The sequence below is a fragment of the Drosophila elegans genome, unplaced genomic scaffold (assembly GCF_018152505.1).
Source record: "Drosophila elegans isolate 14027-0461.03 unplaced genomic scaffold, ASM1815250v1 contig_149, whole genome shotgun sequence".
NCBI lineage: Eukaryota > Metazoa > Arthropoda > Insecta > Diptera > Drosophilidae > Drosophila > Drosophila elegans.
Window position 1 is genome coordinate 22,923,367 of NW_024545513.1, and position 26,227 is coordinate 22,949,593.

Genomic DNA, 26,227 nt, shown 5'->3' on the forward strand with positions numbered 1-26,227 from the left:
AGCCAACATACCATTTTTTGGTGGTCCCACTATTTAATAGTAATGCCAACTATTTTTTGTGTAATTAACTATTTTGTGAAAAATGACCATTTCATAGCAAATTAAAAATTTGTCCTAGGTTGGGACATATGTAGTTTTACATAATTTTTTTTTTTTTATGTGTGTACCATGAATTGAAAGAAAAAGCAAACACACAAAATAATATAATTGATGTACAAGAACCACTTTAAAGTTATGTAAAATTATACATTAACATACGTCAGATTTTTTGGAAGACTTTTTCCGAACCAATTATAAAATTATTAGCAAATATACATAAATTGAACGCTTGCCAATCGATGGAAGACTTGAATAATAAATGAATTTGGGTCCCCCCCCAAAAAAGAAGGAGGTGCAAGATGAGGAGGAGGAAAGTGAACAGCAAATTTATTTATAGGGATCCGATCCTCCGTCTCTAATGTAGGACTTCCCCCCTTTCCGATGTTTCGATGTCTGTCGCGTCTCGACCGAAAATAAAAATAGTTGACGACATTTTGCGTTCGTTCCTCGTCTTTTGGCCACTTGCATTTTGGCCCAGGAATGGGATCGGGGCATTACAAACAATCTCCATCGATAATTACATTTGGGAGGGGGACTATGACGATGACGATGGAATCCGGAGCAAGTGAGTCACGACCCGTTGGCGCCAAGCTAATCAGATACAAAAGTCCCGGTCGCCGTAACCCCACATATTTGACAAGTAATGGGGAAGTGCCACAGAGTCCCGGGTTTTCGAAATAGTACGAATAGAGGCAAATAGAGACGGAGACAGTTGAGTGATAAGCAAACAGTTGACATAATATTTGCTGGCTGAATGGAGTGACATTGTTGCATTTCTCAGCGGGTGGGAACCGGAATTAGCCGCTAAAATACCCCTGTCCGCCCCTTTAAAATTCCACCTTATATTGCCCAAATCCCCGTCTATAAATACGAGTTGATTGCAGGTAATGATTGTAGCTCTTGCACTGCAATTATAACTAGTAATGGTTTTTTAAAAAGTCAATAACACCCTACCATTAACACTGTAAAATTGTGTCGTCAGCCAACACCCTTTTTCTTGAGAAAGTCACGACTATTTACAGGGTGGAAACTTTAGTTTGATTTATTGCCCCAAGTTACAGATAAAAGGCTTGTTCTTAAAAACATTGGGCAAAATATCTCGGAATTCTGACTGTTTTCGTGATTTTCAATTTGATTCAAATGTTTAAACATTAAAAAATTAAGGTTTTTGTTAAACAACGTAAGATTAGAAATTCAAGAAAATCTTATTATACAAATATACTCTGCAATAACATAAATGTTGTGTGTTTTTATGACTTAAATTAGTTTGAAAAGCTAATAATTATTTATAAGTTTCTCACGAGATTTTAAAGCAATGATCAATTAACTTGTACTCGTGTATTTTTAAATATTTTTATAAACATTATTAAAAGTCTATAAAACTATAAATTATAAGTTCTTAAACAGCTGTTAAAATACAAAAATGCACAAACATGTTGGTGGAAATTTTTTGTTATGGTCTTTGGACAGCGGTACTCAGGCTGCAAAAGAAAAATTCTTAAAATAATATTTTGAGCTATTGACTATTAACGATATGAATCCGCGAGCCCCTGCTTTGCGTGAAATTCAAAAATGAGTTTTAAAAGTCAAAAGCGCACCAAACCTTTTGGAACAGATGACAAAAATGAAATGTTTATGAAATTTGAGTCCAAGACTTAGGTAGAATGATGAAATAATCGACAGTTTTTTTAGGGGTTCGAGCAATCCGATCTTGAGTTTTTACAAGTGAAATCGAAGAGTACTTACGTTTCTGTTTATTCTTATCCATAACGCCGCCGCTATTCGTATCCTCTAATCTATACATGGAGCTGATGTTTGTTGGTTTTACGCTGATAAATGAATCGTTACTTGGATTTGTTTATTCCTATATTTTACTATATATGTACTTGACATATATATACTTGTGTTTTTATATATATATATAAATATATATATGTGTATATGTATATATATATTGCGTTATTTGTTCATGTGATTTGGATAAATTGAAAATGTATTTTTGTCGGATTTTGGTTTTTTGTGATTTTTTTATTTTATAAATAAATAGTTTTTGTGTATTTTTATTCCTTTCGTTATCCTTTGTGTCGTTGTTGCATTTTATTTTTTTCGTGAGTACCAGTTAATATATAATTATGTATGTGTTATAACCAATAATAATATATATATTTTTTTTCGTATATATTTTTATGCGTCGAATACTTTTTGTTGTTTGTTTTTTTTATTTAAAATTATGAACACAATTAAAGTCTTTTGTTGGATTTGCTTGCCGTTTATTATTTTTTGCAGTGTAATAGTTGAACATTTATGAAACAAACAAAACAAAAACACGTTGGTATGTGTATTTCTCCGTCTCCTCCTGTTGTTGTTATTGCTCTTTCCGTTTATATACCGTTTAGCATTGCAATTACACACACTCCCACACAACGGGAGCGTGTGTGTGTGCTCTAATGAAAACAAAACACACACACACGAACGTACACTCACGCACGAGGGAAATCTGAGAAGAAAGCACGATCTTGCTTTCTACTGCGTTTTCATGAAATAATTATCGATTACTTTGCAATTCCTTATCGATTTGCTCAAGTTAATGTTGCTTTAGTATTATGGTAGTTTTTGACTGCCGCTTTTCTCAACATTTTGCTTAAACATTTTATAAGCACTTTAATTTTCGCTTATTTTTACATTAACATTTATATTTGACATTGGTCAATAATTGTCGCCACGCTTTGTTTACAAAACTGTACTGCTTGCTGCTGATGTGGTTGTAGCTCGCTGGAAGAATAGGAAAACACGTTTGTTTAATTAACTAATTGAATTATAATTATTTATAGATAATATACATATATTGGAGAGCCGGAAAGGGTTTGAAACGTACGGCGCAAATAAAAATAATAAATAAAAACAATCGCGCGCTCTCTGCCTCTGTTAACTGACTGTTAACGGTTTCTCTCTCTTGTGCCGCTCTCTCTCTTTGGCAGGTGAACGAACGACACGCGACGCAAAAAGCATGCGTCTGTGTGCGAGCGAGAGAGCGCGCAAGTTCAACGTGTGGCTTGGCGTTTTTTTTATCGTTTTTTTTTTGCTGCCGGGGCGCCGCCTCTAATACATACACACGCGCCCACCTCTGACACTGCACTCACACACACACAACATGCACACGAGTGACAGCTGTTTCAAGTTCGATTTCGATTTCGATTACTCCTTTTCGACTCTGTTGTCAAGGCGAAAAATTTTATGTGCATTTTAATTACAAATGTTGTTTAACCCCATACAAATACGTGAGCAAATATTTTAATTAGCTAAACAAAAAGCATACTAGCACATTTTTGTTGTTGCGGTGAAAGTAGCGTTTATTAGCGTTTAGAGCTGCGCTGCTTGCTCTTTGTTGTTGCTTTTCTGCGGCACATGTCGGCATTTCGCGATTTTGTTGCCAAGCAAATGGAATTGACCAGCAGACAACTAGGGTTGCCACCACTCTTTCAAATTTTGGCTCTGCCTCTCGACAAATAAAGGGATAACACAAAAAAGGACAAAAATACAGCTACGGTCACAAGCATAGTTATATTTCAACACCTATACAGTAAAATAAATTTAAAACCAAAGCAAATATTTATACATTTTTAGTGGGAGTAAAGTTGCTTTTTTTAATTATGAGCCAACTTCTTTTAATTTTTTTTCAACCTAAGAATTCTATGGAGATAAAGATTTATTGCAATATAAAACTAATACAGCTTAAGCTAGGTGTAACTAATTTGAAAAATGTTTGATCTTTCCATCTTTTACCTGAACCAAGTTTTAATTGCTCTGCTGGGTATTGCACTGTGTTTAAAGAAAATTATTTTAATTATAAATTAATTAACTTATTTAATGATATTTGTATGTAATTACTATTTCATTTAATGAAAGAAAAATAGGCACTATAAATAACCCAGACCTTGAGCCGTCCAAAACACACCAAAATTATGTGACTACTTTAACTCCCCAACTACAACTCCCAATGTACAGACGTGAATGTTTGTGGTTTTTTTTTTTTTTTTTTTTTTTTGCATTTCTGCGGAAAATTATTCACACAATTTACCGGCAAAGCAGAAAAAAACCAGTTTCTTAATCAAAAAAAAAGAAGAAAAGAAGAAAAGTGCAGCCTGTGAATGATTCTCTTCCCGTGAATCAGAAATGTATAAAAACGAATTGAATGCGTCACTCCTCTCTGCAGTTTGTGACTAATAAACAAGTAATTCCCAGCGCGCGGATCTTTGCATGTGGCTAACGTGTGTTAACCCGTTGTTGTCAACTGATCGACCGTCGACCGCTTATCAGTTCATTTGACTTTTCACACTTTCCTGCAATGTCCGGGGAGAAAGCGTTATTTATTTATTATTTTGCAATTATTTTTAGCGTAGGCAGCAGCCACAGTTTTTTGCATGTTTCATCATTTTATTTTGGGGCCAACACGAAATCGACAAAAAGAAACAATAAATAGCTGCAATAACGACACATACCCACGCACTCCTCACACAAAAAAAAAAAAAACAAAATAAACCACACTGAAAGAAACGCGAGCTAATTGTTTTTTTTTTTCGGAGTAGCTGGTAACCCCGTCATCGGGTGGGTGGTCTACAAATATCTCCGAGATCGAGTCTCATTCTACACCCCCAACTTTGGGAAAAAATACTACAAATTCCACGTAAACATTCATACAAATACAGTGCTGATTCGCAAATAAATTCTAGTAGTTTTATGAATTTTCGTTACATAACTAAAAAGTAATATTTTTTAATATTATTTATTTTTGGAAACGTATCAAGGCTGGGTCGTTATAAATATAAATATTGGTTTTGAACAAAATTGCAGAAAATAAGATGTTTATCAATAGGGTTTATGCTCTTGCTGTTTGTGGGTTGGCTGTAACGACCTTCCACTGCAATTTCATTACCTAATTAGATTGAAACCAAATTTTAATTGTTGGCTTTTCGGGTCGAAACTTTCTATGAATTATAAGTTTGAAGTGGGGAACTCCGAATTTTGAGCCAATTTAGCGAATAGCCACTATATTTATGGGGCATAAAAAAATAAAACTTTATGATCAAGCGGCGGCCGTTTGACGTCAGAATCGGTTTGTCTGTCTGTCAGATTGTGCCTATTATACATACGGATAGTGAATATATGTATGTATATGTGTTTGCTTCGGTGCTCGTGCTCTCTTTCTTTTTTCTTCTTTCTTTCTCCTTTCTCCGCTACCCAGCCACTACATCCACCCACCGCAGAAAATAAAGACGGCATGTGGTGACCCAAATCGTTCGTGTGACTTTTTCCATTTGCGCTCGTTTTGTTTAATTCAATTTGTGTGCAAATTAAATGCTGTTACTAAACTAATACGAGAAATAAATCATATTTCAGCAACCAGCGTCTTTCTCTGTGTTTTTTTCGGTTTAATTTTTGAGCAACATGTGGCGACGCCCGAAAAAAAAGTAGTTTTCATTAATATTGCCTACTCACACTTTTACCACCCAGTGTATATATTTGGCTATATGCGTGCTCCAGATTTTCTAGGTGTCTACTAAAAATACCTTGTAGGCGTTTTCCGCTTCTTCTGTATTCATTAGTATCGCTGATTAGCCCAAAAAAAGAACTGAAGGAACTTGGCCAGTGAAAGAGGCAAGAAAATAATACGGCAGCACTTCCATAAGATTTTATATATTAAATAAATTATGTGTACATACATTTGTTTATATTTTTGTATACTTCCATGAAATTAACTTCAAACATAAGTCTTTCAAAACAAAGAAAACTTTAGTCATTTTTGATCAGAATTTTTGAATTGCTCATATAAAAAAAAACATACCTTATTCTTCCACGCGTTTTTTTGAAATCAGCTAATGAATTACGACTGTGAAAAAAAAAAAATGAACGACAACAAAACGGTTTTTGCGCTTTTAAAAGCGTTTTTTCAATGGAAGATTGTGCAAAAAAAGGCGAAGAGTTTATGCTTTCTTTCTTCCCACTCTCCGTACCCCATCACCCTATCCCGCGTCCCACTCGCACCCCTTGGCTAAGTGCGTAGTAAAGAAAGAGAAAGACCGGTAGAGAAGAACCGAAAGCGGAGAAGAGAGGAGAGCGAAGAACGAAGAATTTAAATGCCGCTGGCTGGCAAAGTTTATTTTATTTATTTCTGCCATTGTTGTTGCTGTTTTTTTTTGTTTTTGTTTTTATTTGTTTTTTTTTCCTCGGCTTGGTTCAAAGTTCAATGACCGATTTTGCCTTTGCCGAAACTGAAGCGAAATGAACTGAAATACAAAAAAAATAAGTTAAGTAAAGTGAAGTGAAGTGAGCGGCGCAGTCGCAGAGCTTTGTTGCCTTCTCCCTCCCACACACACGCACACACACACACACACACACACACACACTGAGGCACATGGCCACACACAAGGTCACTTAATAAAGTTGATTTTTGCTCAATACGCAATAGCGCAAAAATGTGCAAATAAAAAATATAAACACTAACAAGTGGCAAAAATACAAGAGAACAAGCGGCAATTAAAATAACCTTTCATGTTTGTAAATTAAAGTTATAAATTGTGGCCGATGTATAATTTAATAATTACTATTAGTTCTTTTTAAATATAAACATTTTAGTTTCAGTTCATTTTTGTTTTTAAAAGCAGATGGTGGTAATTCCCAAATAAATTTGATTTCCCAATAATTAAGTTTACATGTGATATCATTTTGATTTTTTTTATAGCAAATGCAATATTATATTTCTACAAAACATATTTTTTTAATTTTGAGTATGCCTCTGTAAACTTATTGTACAAAACTCGGTTTCATTCTAAATTTCTTTAAGTGCAGCTGTGTGTTTTGTATGGTAATTCAAAACTGCGCATTCATTGATGACGGATGACGTCGCAGCTTTGACGGTGGCATTGAAAATTTAAATTTCACAACCAGACTGCAAGCAACAACAACAATAAAAAAAAAACAGGAAAAAGAATAAGAAAAAGCTACAATTACTTTACTAAATAACAATGGAGACAAATAGCTGGAATGAACTTCAATTAAATAAATATCTCCTTCAGAACAATTTCGTATTTATGTACATTATTGAAATGTTAACTCATTATACATTGGAGGTAGGAAATCTGTATATACTGATGCATTTCATAGCTCTTTTGAATAATGTTTTAAACAACAATAAAGTTGAAATGCTCCTAGCTTATAAATTATTAAACAAAAATGTTAAACACAATAAGTCCTGAGAAAGCACATCTAAAAGCCAACCTATAAAGATTATTAAGTCAATTAAAATTTTGCCTAGGAATTTCAGCTAAAAAGAAAATGATTACTTCTTAGAAAACTTTAAATGTGAATCTTTCCAAGAATAAATATTTATTTGAGGGATTAAGTCTTTCCAATGTTTTGGGAATCAAAGTTTTGGTAATGAAAAAAGAAAAAGACAATTCTTAGCAACAAATCGAAGGGTCTATTTAGTCAAAATAAATAAATTGGTTTATTTGTCCAGTCCAAACCGATTACAACGATATTTACCAATATTTACTGTATCTACAGATCGTTTGCGATGAGTTGGCGTTATTTTTGCCAGCGGGTTTTCCCCGCCTTTAGTTAACTGCACTTATGGTTTCTGTTTTCAGTATTTTTATTTGTTTTGCTGCACTGATTAGAGAGAAAAATAATAATAACCAAAACAAATGTCTTCTCTCTCGCTCGCTGGCAGCACGTGTATGGCAGCTGGTTTGTTTTGATTAAGTGACAGTTGTACCACCCACTTTTTCCCCTTTCTCCCCTTCAGTCACTCTCTCTCTCTCTCTCTCTCTCTGGTCAGCACACGTGTTAGTAAGTTACTTAGCTAGTTAGTTAGTTGGTTGGCTGCGGCGACAGCGTCACAATTGCGCCGCAATTGAGGACTAATAAAATATTCTTGATACGCATTTTACCCGCCAAAAGGGGGAGAAAGGTGTGAAAGCTACTAACTAAGGTGTTAATTACACATTGCTGTGGCACCTATTAATCCTGCAGGAAAAATAGAAAGCGGGGAATGCGATAGGGGAAAATATGAGCAACCTCTTTATTTTTCCCTTAATTAATAAATCGTTATAGGGAAACCAAACTCTTGAAGATACTTTTGAATTGGCGTTATAGAAACAAAATTGTGTTTTAAAGCAAACAATACGATTTTTTTTGATAAATGCGAATTCGAAGGGTTCTATGAGGTAATAAATTTATATATTTTAATACTTTGAAGGGAGTTATTTATGTGAAAACACCATTTATTCCAAAATGGACTTGTTAATTTGAATACATTTTCATTTTTCATCAAATTTAATATATTTTTATAATTTATCATATATATTTCATGAATCTTGAATTATGAATCTTTTTAGAACAGCCACTATGTTATAGCAGGTTTAATGGGTCTCAGCAGTCTGAGCTGATTTATTTTCAAACATCCTCCAGGGAGAAGTTTTTTAAAATAAACCACAATATATGTTTTTTTTTTAGTTCTTTTAGACATTTTTATCAGCTGCTAGGCAGTCTGAGTCGAATCCTTCAAAATTTCGAATCCAAAATGAAGTCATTTCTAGCGTATATCGCACTTATGATATTCCTCCGGATAACGTGTGCCCGCTCGATGAGCTTTGACCTACCCATGTATGGATTCGACACTTATCTGGACAACACCAGCGATGACATGCTCCCGGATGAGGCTAAATGCGATCCGAAGATCAGCGTTCCGGTTACAATGGAGCCCCCGTCCAGCATGAGATCGACCTGCCACCTCAGTTCATCAACGAGTGATAGTTATTGCGGTAATAATGAGATGATCAACACCAACATGAAGGCCACCCACATAGCCCAGAAGGCCGCCGAAGAGGCCAGGGCTGCCAATAATGCCCAGGCGGAGGCGGCCCAGAATGCCTCGCGTAGGGTGAAAATGAAATTGGCTAAAAAGGCGAAGGCCGCCTCTTCTGCCGCCAATGCCGTTTTGGAAGGAAAACAAAACATTGTGGACCAGTACGAAAGGGAAATGCAGGATGCCGAAGAGGTTGTGATACGGGTGACCAATGCCCTGGAGTCCAGTGAAGAGGATGCGGGATGCGCTTGTGCAGCGGTAAAGGCGGCTGAGGCTCAAGCCGCCTCTTTCAGGTATAAGCAAAACTATCCTGCCTAAATATTCAATCGTTACAAATTTCGTAGTAAAACAAAAGCCTTTCCAAAATATCATATCATATATTTAAACTGCCAATCAATATTGACGCCATTTTAAATACCGTTTTGATATCGATCTTTTTCGGCATCTTTTCTGTCAGCGCCCTGGTGAATAGCACAAAGGGCACTTTGGCGGACATTGAGCAACTGATCGAGCAGGCCCACAAAGACCTTGATGAGAAAATCCAAATGTTGGCAGCGGCCAAGGCGCGTGGTGAGCGATTGGCCCGCCAGGTGGCGCAGGCCAAAGTGGAATACGAGCAGGTGAGGGAGTCGGCCTGTCGAGCGGCTAACGACGCCGCTGAGGCCAAGCAAAAGGCTGCTGCAAGCAATTGCGTGCCTCCACCCACAACACCTCCTCCGAGGGCGGCGGGATGTGGCGGTGCCTTCGGCTCCGATAGAGCCAGCTACAACGTCCTCTTGGATCTCTACAGACAGCGACGTCGGGATAAACAGCGAAAGCGGAGCGGGAAGCTCCCCCGACGGGGGTCTCGTGGTCAAGGATAAATTATGTACAAGGGTTTCGATGAACACTCTATATTCTGATACGGATAACCTATTTCCGTTTAAATTTTGTTAATTGTTCGTCATTTACTAAAAAGGCTTAAGATCATAATTTTGTATGTGAAGATTATTTTTTTTTAGCGGTTCCTAAATCCATTTTTCAAACTGCGCTTTAGCAAGGTTTACAGGATATCTCCCACGATCTAATACGGGTTTTTAAAAACATCTAACGTTATATTTTCTATACTTAAGGAGTTTTTCAATCGCATTCATATTTAAAGGATCAGAGAGGATCACATTCCCGTTCAAATGCCTTCTTTATTTTGATAAAGATTCAAAAGTATACGTTCTGATTTTATAATGCTTGCAGATTATATTTTCTTTTTTTGCAAATGCTATAGATAATGTAATCTAATTTTAAAATGCCTTCAGATTACATCAGGTTTGCAGTACACTTCAACGTTCTAAATGTTAATTGTTTCAGCTTGTTTGTTGTACAAAGTACAAAACAATATTTTTGTTAGATTTTGTATGCCAATGGTTATCACAGTGAAAGCCAAAAACATGAATATCCAAGTACTTCAAGGTTCTTCAATCCGAGTGACCACTGCGACTGCTTGAATATGCAATTGTTTACCAACAAATTCGCTTTGCAGTGCCGTAATTCTTTTTAAATAAACAATAACAATGGGGGAAATGTTGTTGTTGGGCGAATGGAATAGACAAAGGAAAACGAGTGCAAGGCCAAAAATTAAACGAAGCACGATCACAAAGAGGAGAAAGAAAAGAGCAGGAGGAGTTGGAGAGTGGAAAACTCATCCCTTTCCGGTCAAAACCAAAAAAAAAACATCTGCCTATGCAGCGCGTCCAGCTGTTTGGGGTTTTTATTTTTTTTTTGTTCGTTTGTTTTTTGACGAAAAATATGTGCGGTTGGTTAAAGTGCAACGGCAGCAGTGTTGCCACCTTTTGCGGCGCTGTTGCGTTGTTGTTGTTTTTATTGCTATTTGGCGTCGCTTCTTGAAACTCGAAACGGAAGAGAAAAGAGCTACAAAAGAGAGAAATAGAGAGGGCGCGCGCATTTCGTAGCAAGAAAGAGAGCGAAAAAAAGAGCAAATCTATCGAATTAGACTAAATTGAAATATAATTTTTAAATCGCCAATTAACACTTTTAGCATATTTAATTATTAAATTACAATAATGAAAAAGAACAATAAAAAGGATACTTTTAATTAAATAAAAACATGAATCATAGTTTTAAAACCTCAATTTACAATATAACAAAACATAGCCTAAAACTTATAAATTGTTTTGTCCAGATCTCAACTTCGCTATATGTATATAAATTGCTCATATTTTTTCCTAAAACGAACTGTATCATTAGATTAATGAACTGCTAATAAAAGTTAAAGAAAACTAGAACTAATTCATTTAAAAAGACTTTCTCAATATACTTTGGGATAACATTGAATCATCAGGGTAAATGCTATTTCTTTGTGTTAAAAACCATTTTCTTTTATATACCCTTATAAAAAACAGTACAAATAAATTCTTGAAAGACGTTTGTTTGCAAAAGCAATGGCGCAGCTTTAAAATTAATTTATATCTTTTTTACGCTTGATTTATATTATGAAAACAAAAAATTAATTAAATTAATCCATGTACAAAATCCAATTGGACTTTAACATGCCGGTTGGTCCAACTGAATTACCTTTGGGCGCCTAACAGCAACACTGTTAGCAACAGCACGCTGTTAATGTTCGACGCTTGATTTTCGACTCTCTTCTCTTTTTTCAACCTAACCAAACAGAAAAACAGAAGCATAAAAAAAGGCTTACTTACATTTAATTTTCGCCGTTTGTTTCTGGGTTATTTGATTTGCGGCTTCTGGCTTTGTTGTTCTTTTCGATAAAACTTATTCGATCCATTTTCGAAGTTGTTGTTGCTGCCACAGAAAAAACATGTTTCACTTTATTCCCTTTTTCTTTCCTTTTGTTGTTGTTGTTGTTGTCGGTGGAGAGGGACGTCGATATGTGACGCGCACACAAACACACGCACACAACACGTACACCCAGGCAGCGAGAGAGGCAAACAAAAATTTTTGCCGTTTTTCGTTACTTGTTGTTGTTGCTGCCGCTGCTCCTTATTTCCATGTTTTACATTTTGTACTCTAACTGAATAAACAAACTTTTCACAATGCGATTTTGACTGCTATTTCTTATTTTTTTATGTTAGCTCTCTTTGGTTTTTCTTCTTTCCGCCCGTCTGCCACAAAAAAGAGCGCGTCTCCACAGCAGTGTACAAAAAAAAAGGCACACACCAAGAGGAAAAAAAAACACACCCACACACTCACGCAGGTACGCGCATACACAGACACGGGTAAATCGGGAAAAATGCTTAAGTAAACGCGTTGATTTTCTGTTTTCCCGATCCAAGCAAGGCAATTTTAACCTTATTCTCTTTGGTTCACCAACTCGGCATTTTTCTTTTTTGGCGGCGGCGGCAGCGCGTGGTTTTTTTCACAGATCTTTGCAGCTCGACTCAATCGAAGAAAATCGGACGAAAACGGACGCGCAAAATACGTTTTCGTAACATTTCTCTGTTAGCTCGACGTTTTCTTTACATTTCCCTGTTAGAGATGTGGAAACATGTATGCTAACTCGATGTCATCGATGTTTTCCAAACATCGGTTTCATCGATGTTTTGCGGGGCAACATCGATGTTTTCCCATCTCTACTCTGCTTTCCCTCTGCCCAACAAAATAGTTAAAGGGAAACGATGATGGCGCCTTACCAGTGCAACTTATTTTAATTTAAGCGTTTATCTCGAAACGACATTTTTGAAAACAGCTGACTTCATAACTCGACTACAAGTAAACCGATGGGTTTCAAATTAAGACTTAATCACCTTAAATGGGTCCTACCAACAATGACCTACATAATTTTGCATTGGTTAAAAATTGTTCATTTTGCCAAATTTACAAAATAATAATATTAATAATTTTTTCACTTTGTTTTTCAAACCTAAGCTATTTTGTTGATATTTGTTAAATTTTAAAGATCGCAGGTCATTGTCGGGGAAATATATTTAGCTTTCATAATCTTTTTGAATTTTTCGTTTTCAGTCGCTCATTTTTTGTTGAGCCTCGGCAGACTACATTATTATGTGCTCTGTGTGTTCTGTGGTGGATACATTTCTGAAAAGTAAGTTGTATTAATGTAAACTGTATTTGTGCTTTAACTTGCGAGCATTTGTGCTAGAAGAGTTCAGAAGAATATTTGAAAGAGCCGGGATCAATAAGAAAACGAGGTGTTTTGACCACTTAAACAAAAAGCGACTTCTGAGCAACCTTTCTCGACGAAAACTGTTGTGGACAAGCTCTTGTTGTGAAGCAAGAACATATAAATAAATAGGTGTAATAGTTTTGTTATAACAAAGATCTTATTTCAAACATCGATGTTTGGCTTGGAAACTGGGCATTGACCCAGATGTATCGATGTTTTCAAAATATCGATGGACCACCGATTTTGCCAACGAAATGTTAAGAAACGTTTTTCCATAAAAACTGTTAAAATACTATGTTTTTCTAACAGAAATGTTAAAATGCATCGTTTTCCAATGGAAGTTAAAACGAAAACAATGTTTTCCCTTCGACACGACTGGTTGAGAACTTGAATAGGAATATACCGAAATGTTAAAATACTTAATGCTAACATCGCTGTTTGGCGGGTGTCACCGGTGTATCTAATCATTTGAACCTTGCACGAAAATATATCAGCCCAATTTTTGCACACTGTTAACGATTTCACTCTGTTTTTATGCACTCCAATTCTTCCGTACTTCAAAATCTGCAAGAAATATATGCTAATCTCAATGTCGAAATATATCAAATAAGTGTAAGCTAAGGCAATTTACCTAAAGAAACATCAAAGATATGTGAGTCTATAGTGGAGAAAATCATATGTTTAGCTCTTATAACAATAATTAGCTTTGCATGAGTTCCATTTATCCCGCTCTACCCAGATTTTCCTAAAAATAACTATTAGGACAACTTTGTTGCCGCCTTAAACTCGATAACATTTGAGCGTTTTCAATCGGCAGTTTAGCAATGACTCGAACCTCGCAGTTTTCCGATTTATTCGGACGGATAACATTTTAGCAAGTGTCGCACTTTTGGCGGGAATTCAAAATTAAATCAGCTTTTCAGACTTATCGATTTTGGGCTGTCTATCACTGTGGAGACTACTATAGTTCGATCTTATTAATTGATACAGCAATCAAAAGGTATAGCTTTTAAAAGAGTTTGTGCAGAATAAGAGTTTTCATAAGACTCATTGGTCATTTTTATATTCTGGCATTAATTACGCTTCCAATGACAAAGCAATCGAAAGGTATAGCTTTTATAAGATTTTGGCATTAATTACGCTTCCAAAGACACCTCGGTCATCTCCATCCTATACTCCGATCAAAAGATATTCAATAACCAAAGTTTGACAGCATTTTTTAAATTAAAATAATGAGCAACACTTTAAACTCTTATAAATTCGATAAGAATAACGCTTAATTAAATGAAAGTTATCGATAGACAGCGGCGCTGCCAGATCGACGACATATGCGGTCCGGCTTTCCATGCGATACTATCGAAAAACAAACATCGATCCGGGCTCCATCTCTAGTTTCCCATGCATTATTTTGCTTTTTAACTTTCCATTCCAAACATTACTTTCGTTCCGTGTCAGTTTTTGACTGATTTCTAAATTGAAAACCCCGCACCAAACCATTTGCTATCCAAATTCGCATTGTGTCCAGCCAACAGGGGGGAGTGCCACCACCACGGTAACGAGCGCAGGAGCCACAACAATCGGCCACTGAGTGTGTGTGTAACGTGACGAAATCAAAAGTCGGGGGAGATAGCGTAGTTTCAGTGGTGAGTTCGAGTTCGAGTTCGGGTTCTAGAGTGCCAGAGCATTGGCTACCAGTCACCAGTCACCAAACACCAGAAACCACATATACATAGTATTCAGTGGCCAGCGAGCAGTTCCGGCGAACAGACCGTGAGATGGCTCCGTAAACCCATCGCGAGGCATCGAAACATACTCACTCCGTGCTCTCCACTTTGTTTTGCAGATCCCGATCCTGATCCCGATCCAGAACCAGATCCACCGATCCCATACCCCACAGAGACCAGAGTCCAGCGATCATGTCCAGCGACGCCAATACGCCCGTGCTGCGCAACTGCATCCGCCTGCCGCTGCCGGAGGACGAGCTCCTGGAGGTGACGACCAAGGCCAAGGACTATGCCATCATGCACGGCGCCGCCATGCGATCGAAGACCGCCTTCAGCCCGGACTCCCTCAATGTGGGTCAATATAGAGTCGAGTCTCGCTAACAAAATCTTGAGTTTCCTACAGAGGAATCTCACGGTATTCAATCATTCGTCCATTGTGTTGATTTGATAGACCCAAGAGCTAGTTTCTTCACTCTTTTTTTTTTGTTTTTTATTTGTTGGTCACTGAAAAAGTGCAGTAAAACCTGTAACGAGAATCGGGTTTTTGTTTCTAATTCTTAAAATTTCCATACCGAATCAGAAGTAGTTTTTTTTATTAATTAACATAGAAACAAGTAAATATCTATGGTTTTCTGGACTTAAAAGCTATTGTTTAAAAAGAGTGCACTAAAGGGTTTTTTTCTTAACTTTTTCTGAAGTAGTTTGTATATGTATTTTTGATGGGTTTATTGTAAGCCTCTTTTGATATTTTATGTTTTGTCTAATAATTTTAATCTATCGTCTTGATTTTAGTGGTTTTTATTTATTTATGCACTTAGGTACATTTCTTTCAAACGAATAACTAAATACTTTCGAATTTGGTTAGTTATTCAGTTGTTAAATGTTAAAATCAGATTTTAACGGTTGGGTATTTTGAGTATTTTCTTTCTAAGAGATTTGTACCTTTTAAGTATTCAGGGTTTACATTTGGTTATAACCAAGTTTAGTTCGTAGCGTAGTTAGCTAAAGAAGTATGTAAAACATTTGGTCAAGATTCAAGCTAGAGTTTATCGACTGTGTTTGCAGACGAGTATACTAAACCAGATCTCTTGCAGTTCGCCCCCTTTGTGCTGGTGCCCTCCTCGTTTCCCCGCAAGGAGTTCGAGAAGGCGGTGGCCCTGCAGCCGATCATCAACCGGCTAATGCACAATGTGGCCCACGACGAGGAGTTCATCACCACGACGCTAGCGGAGACGATTAAAGTGGACGAGTTCACGGCCAATCTGTTCAACATCTACCGCAAGGTGCTGGCCCACGGATTCACCCAGGTGAGATTTCGTTAGCTGGCATCCATCCATCTGCTATCCTCCGCCCTGCACCATCAGTATCACCATCAGTATCATCATCAGTATCAGTATCAGTATCACCCAACGTATCCACCTCCATCCACATCGGGAGCACATCAAGAGGCAGCCAGTGGGTTTCTCGCTAGAATTTATTGGGCCCCTCTCTACACCCGCGGTCGCAATCTAATCGCCCATCCATAAATCGCCCGGCCATAGTCATAGCGAAAAGAAGTCGGTTGTAGGCGCTAATCTCGCGTGATTTATGCGAGCATCCTGGTCTCGCAGCTCCTTATCGTTGGTTCGCTCAGTTAGCCGCTTGTAAATCGATGTAGGACAGTCCATTCCTGACCCCAAAAACGCTAGCCATTTTGCCGTTGCTACTCCTTTTTTTAATTTACATTAATTTACCCTAACGAAACCAGCACAGTCATGAATTCTATTACCTTTTTCGTATCGTTAAGAACTTGATCTTTGCAATCATTTCGATTCATTTTATTTATATCGAATAGGATAAAGTTTTAAATGATTAATATGAACGATTAAAACCGCCTGTAAATATCAAGTTCCAAAGCGATATGCATTTGGTTTCTGTGCAAAACTCTTTCACAATATGTGCTTTTTTCTCAACACCACCCCCCCCCACCTTTCAAAAATTAAAACCTAACCACGCAATTGTACAAACTCTCGATCTCAACCACAATCTGTTGCTCCATTATCCGTCACTCATTGCATCGCTATGGCACGAAATACGAAATACGAAATACAAATCCAATCGAATCGAATCGAATCGACTCAAATCGAAGAAAATATCGCTGGGAATGCTGCGCAGCGATTTGATGCTGGAGTCCGGTTGTCCAGAGTTGTCGCCACGGGCACTGCGACAAGTGGCTGGCGAGGATCGGGACCAGGATGCGGTTGCTGTGGGGAAAGGAGGAGCCGGAACTGCTGCTGCTGCTGCTGGCAGAAAGCAGATGGAGATGGAGTTGGAGATGGAGGAGGAGAAGGAGAAGGAGATGAAGGAGAAGGCGGAGCGGATGGAGGAGCACGGGGCAATTAAGCTGTGCCGGGCCACCAAAGAGCGGGAACACAGGGCGGCTGGCATTCAATCCGCGTACTGCTGCTGGAAACAAGTCGAGATCAATACGATAGCTTCGGGCTTTGGCCATTTGGGACCAGCAAGTAAAACCATACAAAGGTGCTGTCCACAACCACACACCCACACACCCACACCCAGAGTCCATCAATGCAGTTACTGCAACATACACCACCATCAGCAACATTAGCCAAATACCCAGTCCTCTTATGTCCCGGCCATCTCATCGCATAACTGCATTCCTGCATTCCTGCATTCCTGTACCGCTTGCATCCTCCGCCTAACCACACAAAACACACACTAACACTAGATCCAAAAACCATCTCGTTTCCTGAATCTAACTCCGATATATATATGTATATATATATATAGCTTTGTTTTGCACAAAAGAAAAACGATCCCTAGTAAAACAATTTTATATATATATTCATATATATTATGTAGGTTTAAAGCAAGAAACCCAACATTTTTATTGATTCAGAAATCAAGAAGGGGTGTTAATTAAATATGTAAATCCAAAAAATACTAAAGTTGAAAATAACGGTTGTAAGTTCTTAAGTCAAAAGATTTTCAAAACCAATTCCGAGACCGATTAGACCGAATCATATTATATCTGAGTGCAAAATTAATAAATCTAAACTTTATGTAATGTAGAAAATTCTATGAAAATTATAATAATTCTATGAAAAATTTAAAATCAGACATGAGCTATAATTTGAGGAAGCTAAATTGTAATACAAGCTCTCTTGTTGTGTGTGCTTAAGTGCGTGTTGCCTTGCCATCATGGCCTTTGTACTTTAGTTGAAGTTGAAGTTGTTCTTGTTCCACTGTTTCTTAGATCTGTATTTATAGCTTAATATATTGCTAACAATGTGCCTGAACAAACTTTTTTGTTTGAGTTCTTGAGATTGTTGCGTAGTTCTTTTGATTTGCTGCCGCTGCCTGTCGCCTGTTGTCTCCTGCCTGCTCTGTACCCGATCTGATCTGATCTGATCTGATTTGCTCTGCTCCTGCCTCATGCCTCATGCCACATGCCTTCTGCCACCTGCCACCTGCCACCTGCCACCTGCTCCTCCCGATCTAACTCAAGCAGCTAACCCGCTTAATATTCTCCACTTTTCCCAGTGATTGTCCCTTCAGCTGTCCTTAACTTTTCCAACTTATCGAGAAGGCTATTTTTAGGTGACAGTCGTCATAGTTTAGTTTTGCGTTTTTAATGAGAGATTTTGGGGAATAGAAATATTTTGGGTCCTCAAAATATCATGAAAATATACAAAATATATGATATATTCAAGAGATGATGAAACTGTGTCCATAGTATTAATTTTGTTTCCAAGAGAATAGTCATTCATAGTTATTTCAGCCAAATAATATAGTTTACAATTAGAAAATTGTGTTTGTTAAATATCTAGAAGTTTCTGGAACATGCATACATACATATCAGGTCTAATCAATCAAAATAAAAATAAAACCATTTACTTTCATTTATTATTTATTTATGATTACTTTCATATAGATATTTTTATGAGAGGCATAATATAGACTTCTTTCTTATAAATGCACTTAAAGATAGATATTAATCTCATAGTCTCAAGGTCAGAATTTGACGATTATTCGACACACTTTTTAGACCGAACACATAGCTGAACTACAGATAGGGTTACAGATAGGTTTACAGATAGGGATACGGGCCCAACTGATATAGATACCCCTGGTAATTGTTTATTTAAAGCGATAACAGGGACAAACCGGGTGCATTTTTGGGTGCAAAATATGGATAGCAACTAGAGTAATTGGTGCCAGTTTTATCTTAACTCTCCATTCCGCCAAGCGATTGAATCACCTGCTTAACTTAGCCAAGTAAAAACATGTTAAGACCAAAAACCCCTGTTCAATGGGGTTTTGTTTAAAGGTATTTGATAGTTGTCTGCTTATTTAATTGCCAGCAGCGGTGACGTAAACATAATTTAAACAGATTGGATCACAACATATTCATTACGTATTAAAAGTAACCGCTGTAAATTATAATGGTGTTAAAAACTTGCTTTTGCTACGCATTGCTTAGTTTCATTTTTCATGAAATGGGGGCTTTAAAAAGCGGGTGAATTGGTTAATAATTTTCAATATGACTAAGGTTTTGCTTATCCAAAAAATAAAGCTGAATCATAGTTAAGTCCAATTTGAACCAAATGTATGACTCTGCTTATTTGTATTATTTCTTACCCTGCTAAAAATATATTAAAAAAAAACACTTCTTAAAGGCGATTTATATGCTAAAATCCAATGTGAGATAAGGATAAGATTACATTGCGTGTGTGGAAACTTTTACTCTCTAGTTCTAAAGATAATTAGAAAATACTGCATTAATAGCTCTGGAAATATTTCAAATCGAATTGGGGAAAAGCATATTTTCATTGTCTCATCTACCGCCATTTCTCACCTCTCTCTAAATATATATATTTATATATAAATGCACCTGCCTCATTCTATACAATTAAGAACTATGGCCGAGGATCACACCATATTTAGATTTATGCAAATATATATTTTTTTAATCGCTTTACCGGCTAAGTAGGTAATTTAAGGGTTGCTGCTGTGACGCACCTAATGTATATATAATGTATAATGATCATAATTGCAGGCTTATAGCATCGGTCTGTTGCGATCCGACTATATGGCACACGTGTCCGAGGGCTGTGCGATAAAGCAGGTCGAGATCAACACGGTGGCCTCCAGTTTCGCTGGCATTGCCACCCAATTGGTGCCGCAGCAGAAGTATTAAGCGCTCTTCTCTCTCTCTCTCTCTCTCTCTATCTCTATCAAACGCACGGATGCACAAACACACATCTAAAAAAAAAAAAACACACACACCTGTCTATCTATCTATTTATCTAACTACTCCCCCTCCCCCTCCCCCCCCACCCACTCAATCACTCACGCACGCATTGATCACTAATCACTGATCAGTGATCACTGATCACTGATCACAGATCACTTCTTTTGAAAGGGTTCCATCTCTATCGTTTGCTGTTTCTTATTTGCATGCGGTTTAATTAGTTCTAGCTAGCTGTATATCCGTCCCTTTCTACACGCTTTACATTTTTAACATTTACACTTAACCCCACCACCCCCCGTCCCACTCCCACTCCCAAACATTCTTAACCTACTATTTGCGGTTCTGGACTCAGTAATTAACCCCCATCTGCCCCCAAACATTTGTTGTTGTTTGTTGCTGTTGTTGGTCATTATACGATTACGGAATCATGCTAATCTGTCTCTTTCTGTTCCGGTACTCCCCATCTCTTTCTTCCGCGCAGATTTGTACTTAGCGAACTGGGACATGCGGATAAATTGCACAATGTGAGTAAACCGGGGAAATTATTTTTAAAAAATAACATATACTGCTATCTATAAAGTTTATACTTAAATATGCAGTATTTTTTCTTATAGAATGTACATACATTGTTCCAACTAGCCTTTTAAATTTGTAAAAAAAAAGATTAATATTATATTAAGATACTGTCAAAACCCCTATCAATACAATATTCTATAAGTCCGATGTTCTCTATAACCCGAAAACAAACAAGTATTAAGCAGTTCACAAGATCTTAAAAATATATCATTTCTTTGATAGATATAGAGAGGCTTATTATTTCAAAACTATGTTACTCAAGTTTGACCTTTATATACTAAAAAAAAGTTTAAAAGTCAGAGAAAAATTAAGATAAATAAAACATATAAAAAGAAGGAATAATAAATTCGGTTGAACTTGATATTGTACTCTAGATGCCCAACAACAAGGCCCTTTCTGGACTCTGCGATGGCATGGTCAAGGCCTGGGACATCTATGGCAAGCCGAAGGCTGTGATCCTGTTCATCATCGAGGATGTGTCGTATAACATCTGCGACCAGCGGTTCCACGAGTTCTACATCCGCGAGACGTATCCGCACATCAAGGTGCTGCGCCGCACCCTCACCGAGGTTCACCGTGAGGGCAAACTGGGTCTGGCCAAGGAGTTGCTGCTGTAGGTGGTCCCCCCGTCCCACATATGTAGGAATTTTCCTAATTTTCCTAATTTCATTTGCATATGCACATGACAGGGGCACCCAGGAGGTGGCCGTGATCTACTTCCGTGCCGGCTACGAGCCCGGACACTACCACTCGCAGGCGGAGTGGGATGCCCGCTACCTGATGGAGACATCGCTGGCCATCAAGTGCCCCTCGATCCACTACCATCTGGCGGGGACCAAGAAGGTGCAGCAGGCCCTGGCCCAGCCGGCGGTGCTCGAGCGCTTCATCAACGATCCGGAGGAGATCAAGGCGGTGGGCAAGATCTTCACGGGTCTCTATTCGCTGGACGACAACGAGGCGGGCAACGCCAGCTACGAAATGGCGTTGCGCACTCCCGAGAGATTCGTGTTGAAGCCCCAGCGCGAGGGCGGTGGCAATAATGTTTATGGCGTGGACATACCCGATGCCCTCAAGGTAGGTTTATCCAACTTTTCCACTTTTCTAGCTCAACTGCTTCTAAACTTAAAACAAAAATGAGGCAATTTATCTTATGAATGTGCCCTGTTAGGTACTAAAATATACATCTATTTTTTCGTTTTTGATATTTGCGTGACACCGGTTAAACTAAATGTTGAACTAATTTCGCAAATGTTTTAATAAATTGTACTGCATTTTAAAAATAATTTAACTCCACCGCATGTACAAGATATAATTATGTTTCTTTTACATGTACCTACAAGCAGACTTAATTGCAGGAGGATACACAAAATATCAAAATGATTAAATTTTATTTTTTTTTAGCTTTTTCACACTTTTTACTTAAATTAGATACTTAAAACATTGTGTGTCTTTTACCTTACCTAAGTACTTACTTACAGGTATTTGTACCGTACCTAGATCCATAAAAAAGTGTACCTTTCCCAACACTGCCCACATTATTTTAAAGTAACAGTCAATCGAATTCAAGGCACTCAATTGATTGATTAAATCGAAATCAAATCGAAAAAGCAAATTAATTTCGATATTTTGAAAAGTATAAAAATATAATTCTCTACTATTTTAAAAGTTCCATTTACCCGTTTACTTACGAATCTTAATCGGTGTGTGGTTTCAGCAAATCACTATTTATTTTTTCGATATTAATTGTATTTTATTACAATAATGAATTATTTATTATTTTTTGTCCAATATTTGGATCAACATATATGTACACAACTAGAAATCTACAGAAACCTATTTTAGATTGGCGCATTGATTTCTTTTAATTTATAAAGCTATATTTATGTGTCTCTATTCAAAAGCATTAAGGCAAATAGTCTCTACAGTTAAATCTGAAAAATGTCTAGTGCCAGTGATAAAGTCATCTTTAGTTTACTGATGAATTTTGATCGATTTCTGCTTGCAGCGGATGTCGCGCGTGGAGCGGTCCGCCTGGATCCTGATGGACCTGATCCATCCGCCGCTGACCAAGGGCTACATGGTGCGGCCCGGTGGCGATATGCCGCCCCAGATCGTGGACATGGTCTCCGAGCTGGGCATCTTCGGCGTGGTGATCGGGGATGCCGAGCACATTGTGCACAACTACCAGGCGGGGCACATGCTGCGCACCAAGCTCTCGACCGCCAACGAAGGGGGCGTGGCCGCCGGATTGGGCGCCCTGGACAGTCCCTATCTGATCGACAGCGACGACGACGACGACGACGAGAAGAACTAGGTGTCTTTCGGGACAAGGGCCTAAAGGCCGGCATTTCACCTGTTGCCTCAGTCTTGTGTAAATGATTATTTTTGTAAAGCGTGTACATTTTTAACTATTTTGCCCCGCACACACCCCCCCCTCCCACACACCCAAATTGCAATAAACAAAAACGTTAAGTTGGAAAATCCTTGTCAAGATGCAAACTGGATTTTTGGGGTTATAAAGCTTCGCTACAGTTAATACGAACACTTAGTATCTAAGAACTATCACCGGGGGAGTGTACAGGATAGCAGGATAGGAACAGGTTGCCATCGATCGTCATCGCGGCGTTCACTACCTGACCATCTTGCGGTACGTGGCGTCCATCAGGCGGTCCACCAAGGTGTCGATGGGATGGATGATCAGCGGGATGCTGGCCAGGCCCACAAGAGTGGGCACCGTCTTCAGCAGCGGCATGGGAGCTCGGCTCAGCAGTCTTTTGGTGGCCCAAGTGATCCTGAAAAGGCAAAAACCCTATCATCAATATGCAGTATTATGTCACTACAAAAAAAGTTAGCCTGAACGAAAAACCCTTCAAGTCAATTAATAATAGAGTCTTTACATATACAACTAAATCTCGTTAAAATATTCTTCGAAAAAATCTAGAATATTATATGTACATATGTGATAGTTTAAGTTGTTTGGCATATTTTCCGACTAACAATTAAGCTTGTTGACACGAGGACTATTGAATTTTTTGTCTTCACATAAAATCCCAATCATACATTTCTATATTAGAATATACTGAAAAAGGAGCTTAAGTTAATGATAATTTTATACTGCGACTCTCAGTCAATAAAATATTTGCTTTAGTCTACTCACTAAGATATATATAAATTTGCTTCTGAAATGGAAATGATGACTTCTTTGCTGACCTTAAACCAACATCAAAACTATTAAAAAAGTTATTAGCAACATAGCTTGTTATAACAATATACTATATAAAAAATTAATACATACAATATATTTTATTTACAAAATTTGTTAACCAAATGAGAACGCTGATATCACTATCTACCGACACAAAATTGTGGTACTTAAATAAAAAATAAATAAATGATGACATCTACCCACACTAAATTATAGTACTTCATAACCAGTTAGTCGCGACCTAGCTTGCTATGACGATATACTATGTAAATATATACTATAGATGACAGTACTTTAAAGTATCTAAGCTCAGCTTTGTATCTCATTTAAGCTAACCATTACGTAACCAATATGAAAATAAAACGACTAAGAGGTAGTATGCTCTCAACCATAACCGATATGGGTTTTTGGGTGATAGTCCCCCAGGAAAGGGAGGAACCCACCGATTGATGACCAGGCCGGGAATGGCCACGGAGGCCAGCATCTGCCAGCCAAAGACGTCGCCGCCCTTGATGGCCACTTCTCGGGGGGATGCCCCGTCCATTTGGAGGCGGAGTGTCTTATCGAAGGTATCCGTGCAGACGTATCCGATGGCCATGCCGTAGGTAGCAGCCACCAGGGATTTAGGCACTAGAGGGCGAAAGGATTCGCCAATCTCGTTGCTGTAACCTGTTGGCGTAGTTAAAACAAGAAAAGGGGAGTTAGTCGTCTAACCATGTTGGTCTTATCCAGATAAGAACTCACCCATATAGCGAATGAAGGTGTCCCGATATATGTCCACATCCTTTGTTATTATCTGGTGTCCAGTCTCCTTGGTATCCTTTTCCCTTCTTATAAATTGCTTGTCCTCCGACATTGTCTTTACTGTACGGGAATCGTCTTTGTGGGCAGTCTAATTGGGTAATGTTTAGTCTGTTGTGATCATCTGTTCCCACTGACTGAAATCAGCTGGCCACTTGGTTTCCTAAAAAATTTGTAATTATTGTACTTAAATTCAAATATATGCGTTAAAACAGCCTGAAGCCGCCAAAATCGGCAACATATAAAATACGTAAAAACATACTGTTTATATAAATAATGATATATAGCTGCGCTTATCGATTATAGGCAACGAATGGTTATCGATTGACAACATTTTAAATCATATAGAATTAAGAAAAGCTTTCCTTCCGAAAAATTAATGTAAACATAGCCCTTAAAACGATTAAAAGAGCTATGACATAATTTGTGTTACGAAAAAACATTTCGGTCGTTTGTTTTTATAAAAGCTAAGAAGTTCAAACCTTCTAAAAACATAAAACATTTAAACATTTTTTAATTTGCCAAAAAATATATACAAAAAAATTATTAATTATTAACTTAGTAAATTGATTAAAAAACGATGATATTTCGATTTTTATGATTTTTTTAAAAACAATATTAAGGTGTGCACACACTGGTGAACTAGCTCGTTCAGTCTCCCTTCTTTATCGATTGCTATCGATAGTGGTTCCCATAAATGCATTTAAATTCAAATTCAAATTGGTTTTGTGCGCTTTAGCGGGACTGTTGAGATATTTGTTTTTTTTTTTTAAGCCAACTGAAATTAGTTGCAATTAGCTTTTAGCCGCCACAAATCATAATTAGTCCGCGCTGAAAGCTTTTTAAATTCTCTTATTTTAAAACCCCTTCACACCAGCCCCATTTATGCTTATTTCTTTTGGCTTCTTGAAAATAATCACGCTTTTAAATTTTATTGCCATGGCACGCTACTTGTTTGCTGTTTGTTTTGTGTTTCGTTTTGAGCTCGCTGCCTTTTTTTTCTGGGGGAGCGAGTGTTAAGGGTTATGAGAAGCGTGCTGGCATGCGTTTTTCACTGGGGGGTGGCATGGGTTAATGGTCCCGACGCTTGTTTAGAGTCTCATTAGCACGCTGCCATTTGATTGTACTTTTTTTCGCGTTTAGTTTTTTGCTCGTGCTCCGTTGAAAATTAAGCGTGCCATAAAGGTGACAAAATTTGAATTGAGGCAAATTAAAATTTTAGAAATTAAAGGTGCGATTAAAGGTTCATTCCGTTTTTAATCAGTAATTATATTTAACACTTATTTTTAATATTTATTTGATAGATATTTTGAAACTTTAAAATAATTATTTGTAATTTAAATATCTTATAAATGTTTTCTGATTACTCCTTTATGTTATATTTGGATAACCAATTAAAATGAAAGTATATGTTTTATATATATTCTTTGAGGGCTTGTTATAAGTTTTTTTTTGATGAATTTGTAATGTTTAAAAAATCAGAACTGCTGACTTCTCTTTCTCTCTATCACTGCTCGCCCTTTCCCTTTCCCACACCATTTTTGCAAAGATGGCGTGCTCC

At 37.5% G+C, this 26,227-nt stretch overlaps 3 protein-coding genes across 8 annotated transcripts; 2 read left to right on the forward strand and 1 right to left on the reverse strand.

Moving 5' to 3' along the window:
- Nucleotides 1–4,893: 4,893 nt before the first annotated feature.
- Nucleotides 4,894–11,657, forward strand: LOC108135417. Of its 2 annotated transcripts, none has more exons than XM_017256126.2 (3): nt 4,894–5,754; nt 8,614–9,258; nt 9,423–11,657. In XM_017256126.2, the coding sequence occupies exons 2-3, from the start codon at nt 8,681–8,683 to the stop codon at nt 9,826–9,828; spliced, it is 984 nt and encodes a 327-aa protein (XP_017111615.1). In that variant the 5' UTR covers nt 4,894–5,754; nt 8,614–8,680; the 3' UTR covers nt 9,829–11,657. The 2 variants fall into 2 exon arrangements, with proteins under 2 accessions (XP_017111615.1, XP_017111616.1); XM_017256127.2 differs by lacking the exon at nt 4,894–5,754 and adding an exon at nt 7,755–8,068.
- Nucleotides 11,658–14,479: 2,822 nt separating this feature from the next.
- On the forward strand, nt 14,480–23,151 carry LOC108135428 (glutathione synthetase-like). 5 transcript variants are annotated; one of them, XM_017256160.2, is made up of 8 exons: nt 14,486–14,749; nt 14,950–15,181; nt 15,925–16,137; nt 16,959–17,350; nt 20,566–20,608; nt 21,035–21,273; nt 21,350–21,734; nt 22,666–23,151. In XM_017256160.2, the coding sequence occupies exons 2-8, from the start codon at nt 15,023–15,025 to the stop codon at nt 22,972–22,974; spliced, it is 1,740 nt and encodes a 579-aa protein (XP_017111649.1). In that variant the 5' UTR covers nt 14,486–14,749; nt 14,950–15,022; the 3' UTR covers nt 22,975–23,151. The 5 variants fall into 5 exon arrangements, 4 of the variants coding, with proteins under 4 accessions (XP_017111649.1, XP_017111651.1, XP_017111652.1 ...); XM_017256162.2 differs by lacking the exon at nt 16,959–17,350 and adding an exon at nt 19,890–20,023 and having other exon boundaries at nt 14,490–14,749; XM_017256161.2 differs by lacking the exon at nt 14,486–14,749 and adding an exon at nt 14,756–14,876.
- LOC108135429 (mitochondrial fission process protein 1) lies at nt 23,129–24,981 on the reverse strand. Its single transcript, XM_017256164.1, has 4 exons — nt 24,929–24,981; nt 24,610–24,829; nt 24,309–24,534; nt 23,129–23,452 (listed from the first exon to the last, which is right to left on the reverse strand). The coding sequence occupies exons 2-4, from the start codon at nt 24,719–24,721 to the stop codon at nt 23,290–23,292; spliced, it is 501 nt and encodes a 166-aa protein (XP_017111653.1). The 5' UTR covers nt 24,722–24,829; nt 24,929–24,981; the 3' UTR covers nt 23,129–23,289.
- Nucleotides 24,982–26,227: the final 1,246 nt, after the last annotated feature.